Source organism: Amblyomma mixtum, chromosome 5, assembly GCF_055824585.1.
Source record: "Amblyomma mixtum isolate Tamu chromosome 5, ASM5582458v1, whole genome shotgun sequence".
Taxonomy (NCBI): Eukaryota; Metazoa; Arthropoda; class Arachnida; order Ixodida; family Ixodidae; genus Amblyomma; species Amblyomma mixtum.
In genome coordinates this window covers 62,305,612-62,319,282 of record NC_143016.1, presented here as the reverse complement: position 1 = coordinate 62,319,282, position 13,671 = coordinate 62,305,612, and the positions used below count along the sequence as shown (strand labels likewise).

Below are 13,671 nucleotides of genomic sequence, written 5' to 3'. Positions count from 1 at the left end.
TGAGCCTTGTTCTCATCGCTGTCCATAATAATGCGACAAAAATACATGGGGCCAAATGGGCTTTGTGGGTTTTAACATTGTCTATTGCCTGGACAGTGAATTTCCATATTAATGAGACGTAAATACATTGAAAAAGTTTGGTCCCCAGAAAAATTGTCCGTAATTCGAGTCTTCCATATTTATGGGGCACAACTGTATATGTATTTTAGTATGTACTATCAGCAACGAATGAAACGCGAACAAGAGAAATTAAAGGCTAAGACAAAAACACAACCATATCTCCTCCTTGAGAGGAAATGCAGCCTAGGTAGACTGACACTTCTGAAGGGCAGTCTTCGGGCTTTCGAAGGGAACTTAACCCGCGCCTTTATTGAGCCTCCCCATTCAAAAATGTTCTCGTTTTTCTGGTCGCGTCTCAATCGTCTTGTTCGCGTTTCATTCGTTGCTGGTAGTACAAAAGAGCATAATTGCTTGGCATCTTTGGAATTCTTGCTCATTCATTTTTCATCAGTGGCAGTGCACATTGCACAGGTTTGAGGTCGATGAAAAATGGTTGTAAATTGAAGGCCTTGAGCTGCTCTGCAAGTTAATTTCTTTTCTGGGGGTGTCCTGTTTATTTCATTGCTTTCCACTAAGACATCTCTTATAGCTCATGTGCAGCTTGAGGACATCGAAACATACACACACTCTTTGCAAATTTCTTCTTTGGGGGCTGTGGTGTCTTCATTTCAACAGTTTATTCTTTGTGCATTGAGATGTTGTTTATTTGGGAAGAGTAAGCAAATAGTGAGGGTGCAGTATTTCCTTGTGGAGATGCAGCAGCATGACTCACAAAAGCTTGTTATGGGCATGCAGCATGTAATTTGACTGCACTTTTCCTTTTCAGAGCCCATAGTGCAAAGCCTTGCATCATATTTTTTGACGAATTTGACTCCATCGCACCAAGGTAAGCCACTTCTCTGTTCTAGGAAGAAAAATGCATTGTTTTCTGAAGGGTTATTCATTGGGATGTAATTTTTCCTGCAGGAGAGGTCACGACAGCACTGGCGTCACTGATCGTGTTGTCAATCAGTTGCTCACACTCCTTGATGGTGTGGAAACTAGCACAGGTGAGGCTGGCTGGCCCATTCCAAGCTGCAGTCATGTTTTTGGACGTGGAGCTCCTGTCACGTGAAATCTAGTTGACTAATTAAGGAATGCTCGTAGCGTCAGACTTTCCCTGGCTGTGCTTCTGTGGCCTTATCAGTAGCAGGCAGCTTGTTAAAAATTGCTTGAAGGATGATTGGGAGTGGAAGGTTGATGGCCCAGGTAGGCTAAGAGCTGTGAGAGGGTTAAGACCAAAGTAATGTTTAGCAGTTTCGTGAAGGAGCAGCAGTTTGCAGTAGATAAATGAGGTACTGGAAGTAATTAGGGAATTCATCTATCTGGACTAAGTAAACATGGCACGCCCAGGTTACAAGGGAGAAATTGGCAGGAGAATGAAAATGGGCTGCAGTATTATGTGGCTGCCACTCCCGAATCATTGACAACAGCTTGCTGATATTCCCAAAAAGGGAAGTACTTATATGTAACCGATGTACTTTGTGAGTACCCAACTGTGAAGCCAAAACTTGGAGACTCACGGATGCGCTTGAAATGAGCAAGAAGTCAAGGCTTCAACACTGAGAAGAAAAATGATAGTTGTATAACTTTAAAGGGACACTGAGTACAGATTGGTTTATATTTTGAGGTTGCCATGTCCTAATTAAAAAGACGCTTCTTTCATTCAAAACAGAGCTGTTATATGTTAGTAAAGGTAAACAAATGAAATAGAGGTGTTGCCACCACCAGCTGTTTTAATTAGTAAAATGTCGAAATTGTTGACACCACGCAGCCACAAATGCTTGATAGCATTGCCAATGCTATTGTATGGTCATGAGTTTGCAGTGTGCTTAATAAGTGGCAGTTCGGAAGAGGAAAAGGGTCTCATTCAGAAAGGCTCCATTTAGTATGCATGTTTTTGATTACCTCAGGGTTTGAACGAATGAGGTTGTACTGTATTTGTACACCTTGGTGCCTTTGGTGAACTGCATTCCGAGACAGTGCTGTTTGTTTGTAATTGCATGGTGTTTCACTCTTGTCACCCGAACATATATCACTTTTGAAGTTGCACAGTCACTGTGTTTATGACAGTTCATTTTTTTTGCATGTACGAGCTGTCCTTATGACGTGTGGTCATGGTCAGTCAAGTTTTTGTTAACGTTTCACAACTACTACTTGCTTTGTGGCTCATTGCTAGTTATGGTGATTTAATATGAATTTTTGGAATTCCCGAAAAGTCAGAGAGAGGAATCCTCCTCTCGCCAGCTTCGTGTAAGGGTTCCTCCTCCCTTCAAGTGCAACACATTTCCCAACTTTGTGTAAAAGTTCTTTGTAATGTGGGTGTGTGGTTACCTAATTTCCTGCTGCCAAATATTTTTGCTGTTTTGCAACCATACTCTAATGTATTTAGTGCGTGCTGTAAAGCCTTTTCACTCTTCTGGGGCCTCGCAGAAGTTTTATGTGCAGATTTTTCGCATCTAATTGGGCACCAAGTTACAGTCTGTCGTTTAGAATTTCAACTTCAAGCGGACCTAAAGTGGTTGAGATCATGCGAGGTTGAATTAAGGAGAGCCTTTTTGATACTCCTGATGCTGCCAGGACCAAATTCTCTGTTTGAACAGAACAGAAAGTTCAAATTAAGTGAGTTTAAATTAATTAGATTTGGCTGTTATGGTTATGTTTTCTCTTTGTAGGTGTCTATGTATTGGCTGCAACAAGTCGTCCTGACCTTATTGATCCAGCCCTGCTTCGTCCCGGTCGTTTGGACAAGTGCCTGCACTGCCCCCTGCCAAACATGGTAGGAAACATGGTTTTAATTTCTTGTATGCCAAAGCTCACTACAGCTTACTTAGAGAAACTGCTGTGGCAGTTGCTGTTTTAAATCAAGTTTTAGACTTGCTACAACAGCAAGAGAACTTTACATAAAAGGTGCTGGAGAGAGAGGGAGAAGAAGGGAAAGGCACGGAGGATAACTAGGCACATTTTCGGTTGGCTACTCTGAACATGGAGAAGAGGATGAACAAAGTAAAAGAGAAGAGTGAGTGGAGGAAAGTTTAATTTGTTGTGTCACGTTCACATTGTATTTTACGGAGTGCACTCGATTTTTAAATGATGAGAGTGGTTTTATTTGGTGCTTGAGGGTCTTTGGAACATACTACCAAGATATTTTGTCAAATGCGCTAGCAGATTTCTGATTATGATGATGTCGAGGAAGGCCACGCCCCCTTTTCCGTGCCTTAGACCATGGGACCGACGTTTCGAACCTGCCACCAAAAATTAGTCTGTGCTCATGGACAACTGCGCCATCTAGTTTGCTTCTGCAACACTTTAGTTTCAGTTTTGCTTTTTCGTTTTCTTACGCAAGGAGATGACGTGAAAATGGAACTGACCGGACGTAGTCTGCGAGTCGGTGATCGTGGCGTCTATTGCGTTGCGCTCTCCTGGAAGGCGAAAAGCTACACTGAGCACATTTTTTTTTTTAGAACAGCAGGGGTGAGTTAGGCAACCGTGTGGAATTTTGTCTCAGAGGCCTGTGACACCAGCGCGTGCTCGTATATGTTTCGTTATGCCGTTCATATTATATTTTATGCATTGCGCTTGATTTGTAAATGATGAGAGTGGTTTTATTTGGTGCCTGGGAGTCTTTGGAACATACTGCCAAGATATTTTACCAAATGCTCCAGCAGCTTTTGAGTATGAGGATGTCAAGGAAGGCCACGCCCCCTTTTAGGTCTTTTTCAGTGTTCTGTTTTTTTTTTTAATTACTACCAACCGAAAAAAAGATGGAAAAGTAGGAACTGCAAGCTCTGCAAAAAAACAAGAACAGAACTCTGAGCAAGCGTAATGTGCAGCATATCGCCGATCTACCTCCTCTTCATGTCTTCACGCAACTGCTTTCTCTAGTGGCACAACAGTCATGTTGCCTATCTTGAAAGGCCACGGAAAGTGCATTGTATTATGTACACAGCTAAAAATTTCAAGAATGGTAGCTAAGAATATGTGCAATGTTTTGTGCATTTTATTTTTTTTTATAATAAATTTCTGGCTCGGTGCAGGGGCTTATTTTCATCTTTCTTGTATTCTTTTTTTGTGTTACGCATATTTAAACAACAAATTTTCGAAAAGCTTTCCACAGACAGCTCTGGCATTTGTTTCGTTTGGAAGTATAATCAGTATGCTGCAGTTTGATCTGTTACAATGCGCAGTGCAGTTAGCACTTCTTAAAAAATAATTTTTATTGTGAAATGCTCAAAATCGGTCATTGTTTCACTGCACAGGAAGAGTTAAAGCAGTGGAAGGTAGCTGCGTTGTGGGGTGCCAGCTGTTCATTTAGTGCCTGTGCAGTGTTCCCACAGATTGCTTCTGTTTGGTTGTGATCTATACACTTGCATGTTCCTTTTTATGTTTAACTACTCTGCACATAATGTGGAAAAACTATACCACTTTACATTTCACGGAGCACAGCAACTCGTTGATGGGACATTCTTCTGCTGAGCTCAATAGTGCAGTCTTGTATATAACCTGTGATGAAAGTACAGCACTGAGATGTCAGTACTGTGATTTTGGCTCAGGTTGAAAGTCCTTTGGTATGCAGATTATTAATGAGCCTTGTGCTGCAGGTTCTGTCCTAAATAACTATCAGGTTGTTAAAAGTGCACCTGCACACCAGTGAAAATTTTCTGATCGGAGTAGCCATTTAAAGCTAGTCATGCTTATAATAACAGACATGTAATGCTGCATTAGGTTACACTTTGTCGACAAACTATGGTTCCAGCTGGGATCTAAGGACTTGCTGATATATGCACGATAGCAAAGTACCGTAAAAAGGTTTCCTCATGCCACATGTGTCACTTTGGTCTAAGCTGCTTAATCAATTTTTTTAAGAAGTGAAAGGTGTTTGGCCAAAACAAGCTGCTCAAAAGCACCAGGACTATAGAGCTAAAGAGCACCTCCCCTGACTTACCATACATATATGGCTGAGATGTTTGTTCTGCGATATGACGTCTACTGTGGATTGTGCTTGTGTTTGAAAATGATGCAGTGTTCTTACCCAATATTTTGGTTTAAAACAGCAGTGAAAAGAATTTACGTGGAAATATTCTGAGTGTGTATTCATTTCAACAGGCCAATTTTGTAGGGTCCTCTATAGTCAGATACAAGTCAAGAAAAAAAGTGGCTTTTCCCTGTTAAAGGACCCCATTCCAGCCAATGGCATTGGCTAACTGTTAACATGACAATGCAGGGAGTCCCAGATAAGGTTCTTGAGCAGGTTCGTGAGGGCAATGCCATTAGCCGGAAGGGGGGTCCTTTGAAAAGAAAAAGCTCTTTTTCTTGACTTGTACCTTCTGACTACAGTACTATTGGCTGTCGTTTGGGTACTGAAGCTTAATCAGTGGAATGCTTGTTTCAAGCACATTTTTCTGCACTCATATTCCATCCTTCCCTGGACCATATTGTTTAGTATCTGCTTGACTTTGTCGTAGTGCTGGGCGCTTGTGTAGTCATATTTCAGGAATGAAAATTTCAGCGAGAGCTCTCACTTGAGGTTTAGTTATAGTACACTTATATGGTTCAGCTGTAGTAGATTCATACGGTTTAGCTACAGTAACCAAATTGATTGCCTCGCATTTCGCGTTCAGACTCTCTGGTCTCTTTATGCCAAATGGCACAACGTTGTTTAGGAGTGGTTGGACCCAGTTGCGTTTCCGGCGTTCTGGCGGTTGCGCATTATTTCGAGCGCGAGCTTCATCTGTTAGCACTTTCGGGTGCTTGACTACAGGCGAATGTGCATTAGTGGCCGAGAGGTCTGGAGAAGCCTGGAATAGTTCGCTTCTCTGCAATGGCTGCCTCCTGTTGCGCCTCGGCTTCTCCGCGCCACGCCGTGACGTCACACCGGCTGCCACGCGCTCTGGACCTGTTTCTGTGCTATAACGTCGTACAGCCGCGCGCGGCCGACTGGCTTCACTGAAGCTTTACGCCTGGAGACTCCTCATAAATCCTAACATTACAGCTCTCGCTGTAGAGCAAAAAAAAAAAAATAAAAATTACGGGGATGGTCCGGTCATTGATTTTTGTCGTTTCGAATATAGCCGATTAAATTTTGTCTAGAGGCCACGGTAAACGTATATTTTACGTTTGCTTTGTTTTTACTTCTCGATGAGATCTTTGTGAAAGACGATCTAGATTATCTTTGCAGGTGCTTTTCCGCATTGCTCACCATTGTGCGGCAAAGTGCTCTTTACAGGTGCACATTACATCTGCGTGCTCAAGTGTCGTAGCCGTGGGCCTTACGGCGTTTGGACGCAGTGAAAAATCCGCGTGTGCTCTGCAGCTGTTTACATACGCTTCTGCGAAAAAAAAAAAAAGGTTGCTTCGTTGGACTGTCCGGTGCTTCCAGCGTCCACTTGTCGAAGAAGCAAGAAGAGTATTTTTCACTTCAGCGCGCTCTGTGATGCCGTTGACGGTGCGCTGCCTTCGGTTACTCGTTTCTGCATCTTCCCCTGCCGTCGCCGAAAATGTTGCTGGTGTATAATTGCTTAAACGATGAACAGAATACGAGCTGCGTTGTACCGATAGCGCTAGCGGGATATGGCACTGGAGCAGGCTCGGCGGTTGCAGTGTCCATGCCTGTGGCCGCTCAAAAACTACTGAGGTCATAGAGTACCGCCGTTCTTATTTTCACGTCTCTTCGCGGCGCTGCGAGCATTCGCTAGATTTGCTCGCGGAACGGGCGTTCGGCTCCTGAATCAGGCTCACTTGTACTGCGACAGTCGTTCTTGCTTTATTCTGTGTCCGCTTCCCATGAAGCAAACCGCGCGTGTCGTAAGACGTCGAGCGAACTGTTTTGCAAGGCAGTGCGCATGCGCAATACTATGACTCGTATGGTTTTTAAATAACATATTTGCCGTTTCTAGACGATGAGGATGTTTGTGCAGCTTAAAAAAAAGTTTTTCTTCCGCCCACACTATTCCACGTAGGCGTACATCGGGCACGTCGCAACTGCCGATCCGCGCAGGTTCCTCGAAAACACGCGCGCTTTGAGCGGTTCGGTGAAGAAAAAGAGGCTCCTTTGCGTGTAAGGGCGCCGCTGGCCGAGATCTGAGGCCATCCACGTTCTCTGTATACCGCTGAAATAACAAACGACTCCTTGCTTGCCCAACAAACTTGGCTTGAATGGCTAATGCTGCCCTACCCGGTGGATTCGGTTCGAGGAGCATAGTGAATTAAGCTCGTATAAATACCATGCGGTCTCACTTTGGGCTGCACTTATGTTTTTTTTTTCGCCCGGTTTGCGTATTGTCAAACGCGTCTAAGGCAAGATTTTGTTCGGCACAGACACGCGCGCGAAAAAAAAAAAAACTTCAATTTTTGTCTAAAGATTGCATTTTTGGTTTTTGCTTGTTTTATTACGTGTAAACCTTCCTCTTTCATGTTCAGCGATACCAGCGTCGAATATAGACGCGAAATTACTAATAACTGCGATGTAAGCATGCCAAGTGGCCGGAAAATGAGCAGAATTGAGCTACTTTCACTGCGGTGATAGATTCGAATAGCGGTGTTTCCCACCATTGCGGCGCTGCTGGCAGGTAAAGAAAGCCTTCTTCTTTCAGACTTGTCTTCAAGCAGTTTCGTAGCTTGAAAAAGAAATTGGAAACTACCGTTTCACCAACTCGTCCAGCTACCGACGTTAATGCAGAAACTTGCATATTCTGTCGGTACTGTTTTTTTTAATTCTTCGTCTGTTATCTTCCTTTTATTCCAGGCTCACCTCGATAGCATGGGTAACTTATTCTGGGTGCAGTAGTCGAACTCGGATATATCGAATTCAAAGGGGATCACGAAGTAGTTCGATATATCGGTCGAGCCCGCTTACAACGCCCTCAGATGTAACAAACGCTCGCATGTTATGTATTACTGCGGTGCTAGCGTTAAAATAAACGTTAAGGTAATGGCAATTCGTCTCAGATACAGCTAACAGCTGTGGCCGCTCCACTCGGTTATGGCGAACGAGGAGGCGCCGTAAGCTCGCCCCGGTAACTCAAAAACTCGCTCATCCAGTTTAGCGCGGAGAGTGGCGAGCCTCCGCGATATGCACCGCCCGGAAAGAACGTGTCGACCCAGAGAAGCAAGAAAAAGGCGGCATTGAAACTGCAGGTAACCGCCAGCCGAGCGCGCGACGATGGCGTGTGAGGTCAGTCATTATACTGCGTGTGTGCCGGTTGAAGAAACATTCCAAGTGGAAGCAGAAACTCATTGGGCGTGAGACAGTGGCGGCGTAGAAAGTGAAGGTAATGTGCTTGGTTGGGGATCAACTAACGGCAGCGATTTGAAAAGTTTGGACGCCTTGTTGCCCTATGTGGTTACGTGGCATTCGTCGCATGCCCAATCGGCTTGACCTTTTGTGCTGCTACCACGTGCGGGCAGAGCCAGGTAGCGGACAGTGCAGCTGATTGCACTCTTTGTGCACATGCGCTATACGCTACTTTCGTCGCTGCATCGGCCGGAACTCTAGACGACGCTGTCGAAAGCACCGTGATGAGACGAATGTAGGTTTTTGGCAATGCGTCGTTGATGCGTAGATGGTCGGACGTTGCCTCGGATGACGACGTGCTCTGACGAAGCCGTTGCACGCTATGGACGAGCACTCCCCCATAGTTAGGAATTTGATTAATATGACCGACTTGCCGCCAGCTACCGTGGACGCTTCAACCGCGCTTAGTTATATCCCCTCCCTAAAGCAGATTTTTGGCAGCAAGGATCTCGGCGAGGAGAGCGTGACTATACCTGGAGAGCGTGACTATACCTGGAGAGCGTGGAAGGCCTGTTTTTAATAAATAGACGCGCATGATGCAGCATTTTAAGGAGTAAACTATACCCGGAGAGCGTGACTATACCTGGAGAGCGTGGAAGGCCTGTTTTTAATAAATAGACGCGCATGATGCAGCATTTTAAGGAGTAAACGCCACGTTTGTCGGAGGTGGCACTTTTGGCTGTAATGCAGTGAGTCCACTTACTACGAACATCGGATACAAACAACGCAGGCCGCGTGACCGCCAGGTTCGTTAGAAGTGGGCGCGACTATATGAAAGATGGGAGTAGATAAGCTTGTCTGTGAGTTAGTGCACCCGCGCTAGTGACGCGCTTCTTGCAGCGATTTGCCGACTGCTGATTAGGCGTTGGGCTTAACCTGCTTTGCATCGAAGCCGCTGCGGACGGTGCTTTTGAACTATCCACTGCCAGTCATAACATGTCTAAGGCAGGAAATTCGCAAATATCTCGTAGCGAGACTACACACAGAGCCCGGCTGTATAGCGGCCTATACTGTAATGAGTCATGGAACAAAACTGCCGGATTTGGTCAGGGTACCGTGTCTGTCATCCGGTTAGGGTCTCATAGATTGTCTAGATGACCATGGAGGCAGCATCGTGTGCATTCATTGCACGTATGAATATAACATTTTGATTTCTGAGCGGCGTCTCATTTTTCCTCATTTCGCTCCGCATGGTGGGCTAGAGTGCGACATTTTGAAGTTTTAAATATAACCGAATTTTATTGCGTTCCCCTTCTGCTGACCTTTTCACATTTGGTGAGCGTTATGCCAGGACCATATGAAATTTTAATTCGACAATAGTTATTTTTTTTTAGACCAGTGATTATTAAAAAGCAGCGTACGGTTTGCAAATTTGTGTCGCGTTTTGCCCCGCTCTCCCCTACGTTCGCGTAACGAGAAGTTCTGCGTGAAGAAAAGGAATGAAGGAGCAAAACGGAGAGGCAGGCAGCTTGCCATAATCGTGGCTCGCCAAACGGGCAGTCTGGCCCTAACGAGCTCGCACGCGCAGAGGTTCGGTCGCGCTTTTCTGTTTCCATTCTGTACTTGTTTTGCCCCCGAGAAAAGCGGCTTTGCATATGCGAGCGCCAGTTGTCTCCGACCCTGTTTCGCCTCGCTTTCGGCTACGGCCGCCCGCCTCATACAGATAGGAGAGGCTGCGTCCGCCGAGACACCAAAACGTCTCGGCGCGCGCGTAGCTGCTATTTTAGGAAGGGCATCGAGGGGCGTAGGCCACCTAGTTCGAACTATACTCTGACAACTTTCTGTGGCTGTGCAGCCAAGGCTAGGCAGGAAGGAGAAGGAGACGGGTCTTTGTCACCATGCTGTGGGGAGTGGGCTACCTCAGCCCTAGCGGCGCCGCACATCGCCTCTTCATCTTTCCCGCCTTCACCGCTGCTCACCTATAGCTCGAACAACGAACTCACTCCCCACGGTATGGGGGACAAAGGCCCGTTTTATTCCATTTACTTAGTCTTGGCTGCCCGTTTTATTCCCTATCCTGCTTAGTCTTGCACAGCCAAGACCAAGCAGGATAGGGAATAAAACGGGCAGCCAAGACTAAGCAGGAAAGGGAACAAAACGGACCTTTGTCCCCATAGCCACAGAAAGTTGTCCGGGAGTATAGCACTCTCCTCACCCGACTAATGCTCTGCAACTTCTCATTGTCCCAGCTGTTCGGAGATCAGGCCAGATACAGAACACATTCTGTACCTATGTGCTCGTGAATACCTTTGTGCTCATGAACACCTTTTCTTAGTTCCCTTACCATACTCCTCCTTCCTGGAGTGCTTCACTACACTCGTACTCGGCAGATGAATGGGCCTTACCAGAGTAAGGGTTTTTTTCTCACGGGCCCTTAGTGCTGGCCTGAAATAGCTTTTTTCTCTTGCTCCACCTCGCTTTGCACGAGTTCAGGAAGAAGAAAAAAACTTCAGTAACTTCATACCCCAGAGAGTGGCTCCGAGAGTAGCTATTACAGCTACTCTCGGAGACGACGTTACCACGAGTTTCATTTTTCATGTGAAAACAGTCGTACAGCCGCTTCCTTCGCCAACACTTTGGCTCTCCCCCTCCCCGCTTTCGCCCTTTCTCTTTTATTTCCTTGTGCCGAGAAAAAAAAATAAGTACGAAATGAATGGTTTATATACATCGTCTCATTATTATTTCCGTTTCCTCGTGCGAGCGCCTGGCAGGTCGTCACTGGAGCCACCGCTGAGAATACGCAAAGAGGCGCCCGCGCGGAGAAAAGGTGTATAAGCTCTCCTCTCTAATCTCTCTTTCGGGAGACGACATTCCGCCATTCAGTATTTATTCTGCAGCTTCTCCAAACTGAACCGTGCGACGTTGCGGTGCGCTCGGCTTGATTTATCGCTGCTGCTGCGCTTATTCTTTCTGGCCGCCTCACAAAAAAATAAGAATGAGAGAGAGAGCGTTGTGTCCCGCACAGTCTGAGCGCACGTCCATTCTTCTTTTCGAGCGGCGGCATTTTGCGGAAAATTGACAAAAAGTGAAGCCGCCGCGGGATCACGGAAAGCGAGACCGAAACGCGGCCCCTTCGTTTCGCGGTAAGAAAAATCTGTCTCGGCCGTGGCGCCTTCGGAGGAGCATTTGCTTCTTATTTTCCATCACCCCCCTCTCCTGCGCGCAGAAGAATAAGAAAAAAAGGAAGTAAATTAATAAAGAAAGGAAACTACAGGATTCAAAGCGAGCGCCTTCTTTTCTCGGCCGAGGACCTCGCACAAAAAGTGTCATCATCCGCTCTGAATGTGCTTTGCCTGCTGCTGCTGCTGAGGTTTCTTTCTCTGGACGTATATAGGTAGGTGCATGTGCCTATCCGGAGATAGGCGGCCGGGCGGCTTATAGCGGTATGCAAAAGCGGCCCTTCTTCCACGTGCTCTCTCCGGGCAACGAGGCTGCCGTCGTCCTGCCTTTTAGGAGTGAAAAGGGAGACAACGGAGGGGTGTCGCGGCGGCAGCGGCGGAGGTGGCTGTGTCACTTGCCGGATTAGGCTTATTGGAATATTTTTCTCCCGCTTTTCTTTCTGCTTCTCTCCCCCCTCTCTCCCCCTATTTCGGCTTTTCTTGCCTGAGGAGGCGGCGGTTCAGGTGCGCGTCGCGCGGTACGGAAGGAAGTGAGCGTTCGGAAGCGGATTTCTCTTTCTATGGGCCGTTCGCTTCCCCACAAAACACGTCTCCTGAGCGCGCATATTCACCTTCCTGTCTTGGCCGCATTGGCGCGCTGCGCGGATGATTGGCGCCGCGTGTGTGTGTGCCGGGAATGGTGGATTAAAAGGAAAGAAAAAAAAGGGAATAGAAATGCGGTGCGCGAGAACTCCCGCAGAGAGCGATCGGCTTCGCCTTTCAGTGTCGTTATATTTTCTGTGCATTCCCCCCCATCTCTCGCCCTCGTCGCGTTCTTCTGTTCGGTTTCCGACACGCTCGACTTCCGATTCGTGCCTTTTGTTCGTTTTAATTCGGCCCTTTATATCCGCTCCCGCGGCGCCCTCTGTTCCATTTAATCAGCTGTACTCTGCTGCGTAGCTTGCGACCTACTTGTTGCCTCGATTTTTGGGCTATTTGAACTTGCGTTTGTGGTTAGTACCTGTGCGGGGGCGTAGGCTTTCTTTGGTTTCTTTTCATCTTTTTTTGTTGGGGGTCGTAGTCCTGTGTGCGTGATTTTTTGTTTTATTTCTGTGTTTGGAACATATCTGCTCACTGTGCTGCTTGTATCTTCTTCGTTTTTTTCTAAGTTTGCTTTTGGATGAGTAAGCCGTTTAGTATTGCCCACCTTGCGCTAATGAGGGACAGCCTTATGCCCTCAGGAAGTGATGCGAAAGAAGGCTATAGAAGCGGGGAAGGACAGACACAGTTGTTGCTGTTTTTATTGCTCCATATATTCAGAGGAACAAACCCAACGGTTTTGAGGTTTTTGCTCGTTTTTTTCTCGTTGCGCCTTGCAATGTATGAATTTTGCCGTTGTGTTTGTTCCTCCTCGCACCGTCATCTTCATCTCTAGACCAAAGTTGCACTCGAACGACCAGCTTACACAAGTCGCGGTAACCTTAATGGCGACTTGGCATGGTTCTGCGTCACTCAGCGGCCTGCTTGTATATGCCAGCACAGCCGTTGTTTTGCACTATTAACATGCTACTGTTTGCACAGAGCAGGCGCTAACGGCTTTGTGGTCAATTTGGCTTGTATGTGCATTCGCGCTCAACGTGATCTGTTGTTTGTTCATTGAATTTAAGGGAATCCACTAAGTTTGACCAGGAATCAGGAGCGTAATTACTCATTAGCATCCACCTGAACGCAGCGATGCAGCTACGAAGTGAAGTTGACCAGTTTTGTAGCGACAGCTACATTACGCTCAACTCTCGCCATTTCGCCGTGGCACCAGTTCCGCCGTGGCCGCACCATGACCTTGAGCTGTTGCCTAGCAACCGCCGCAGCTGGCGGCCGCCGCTCGTCGCGCCATCTGGCGTGACGTCACAGGAGGAGCTGGTGCCGCGGCTAGCCGCGGCGTGCTGGTGAAGTCCCGAGTTGCGACAGCTGTGCGCATGCGCCGTGGGAGGAGGGGGGCTGGTGCAACTGTATATATATAGGAGGTGGCTCAGTGGAACCGTCGGTAGATATGGATAGTGAGTCGGAGAGACTGAAAGAAGCCAGGCTTCAACTGCAAGACGAAGAACCGGAAGTAAAATAAATGCGTCACACTTTGCTGCATAACAAATGTCCCGTCTTTAATGTAGCCGCAATTAGACG

At 46.7% G+C, this 13,671-nt stretch overlaps 1 protein-coding gene across 2 annotated transcripts in view; it reads left to right on the top strand.

The window, feature by feature from the left end:
* The window catches only part of LOC149342419 (peroxisomal ATPase PEX1-like), a 62,266-nt gene that overhangs the window by 29,104 nt on the left and 19,491 nt on the right, over positions 1 to 13,671 (top strand). For both annotated transcript variants that reach the window (XM_089544701.1, XM_089544702.1), the window contains exons 15-17: positions 887 to 946; positions 1,027 to 1,109; positions 2,775 to 2,878. In XM_089544701.1, the coding sequence (XP_089400827.1) occupies positions 887 to 946; positions 1,027 to 1,109; positions 2,775 to 2,878 (247 nt within the window). The remainder of the gene's footprint in view (positions 1 to 886; positions 947 to 1,026; positions 1,110 to 2,774; positions 2,879 to 13,671) is intronic.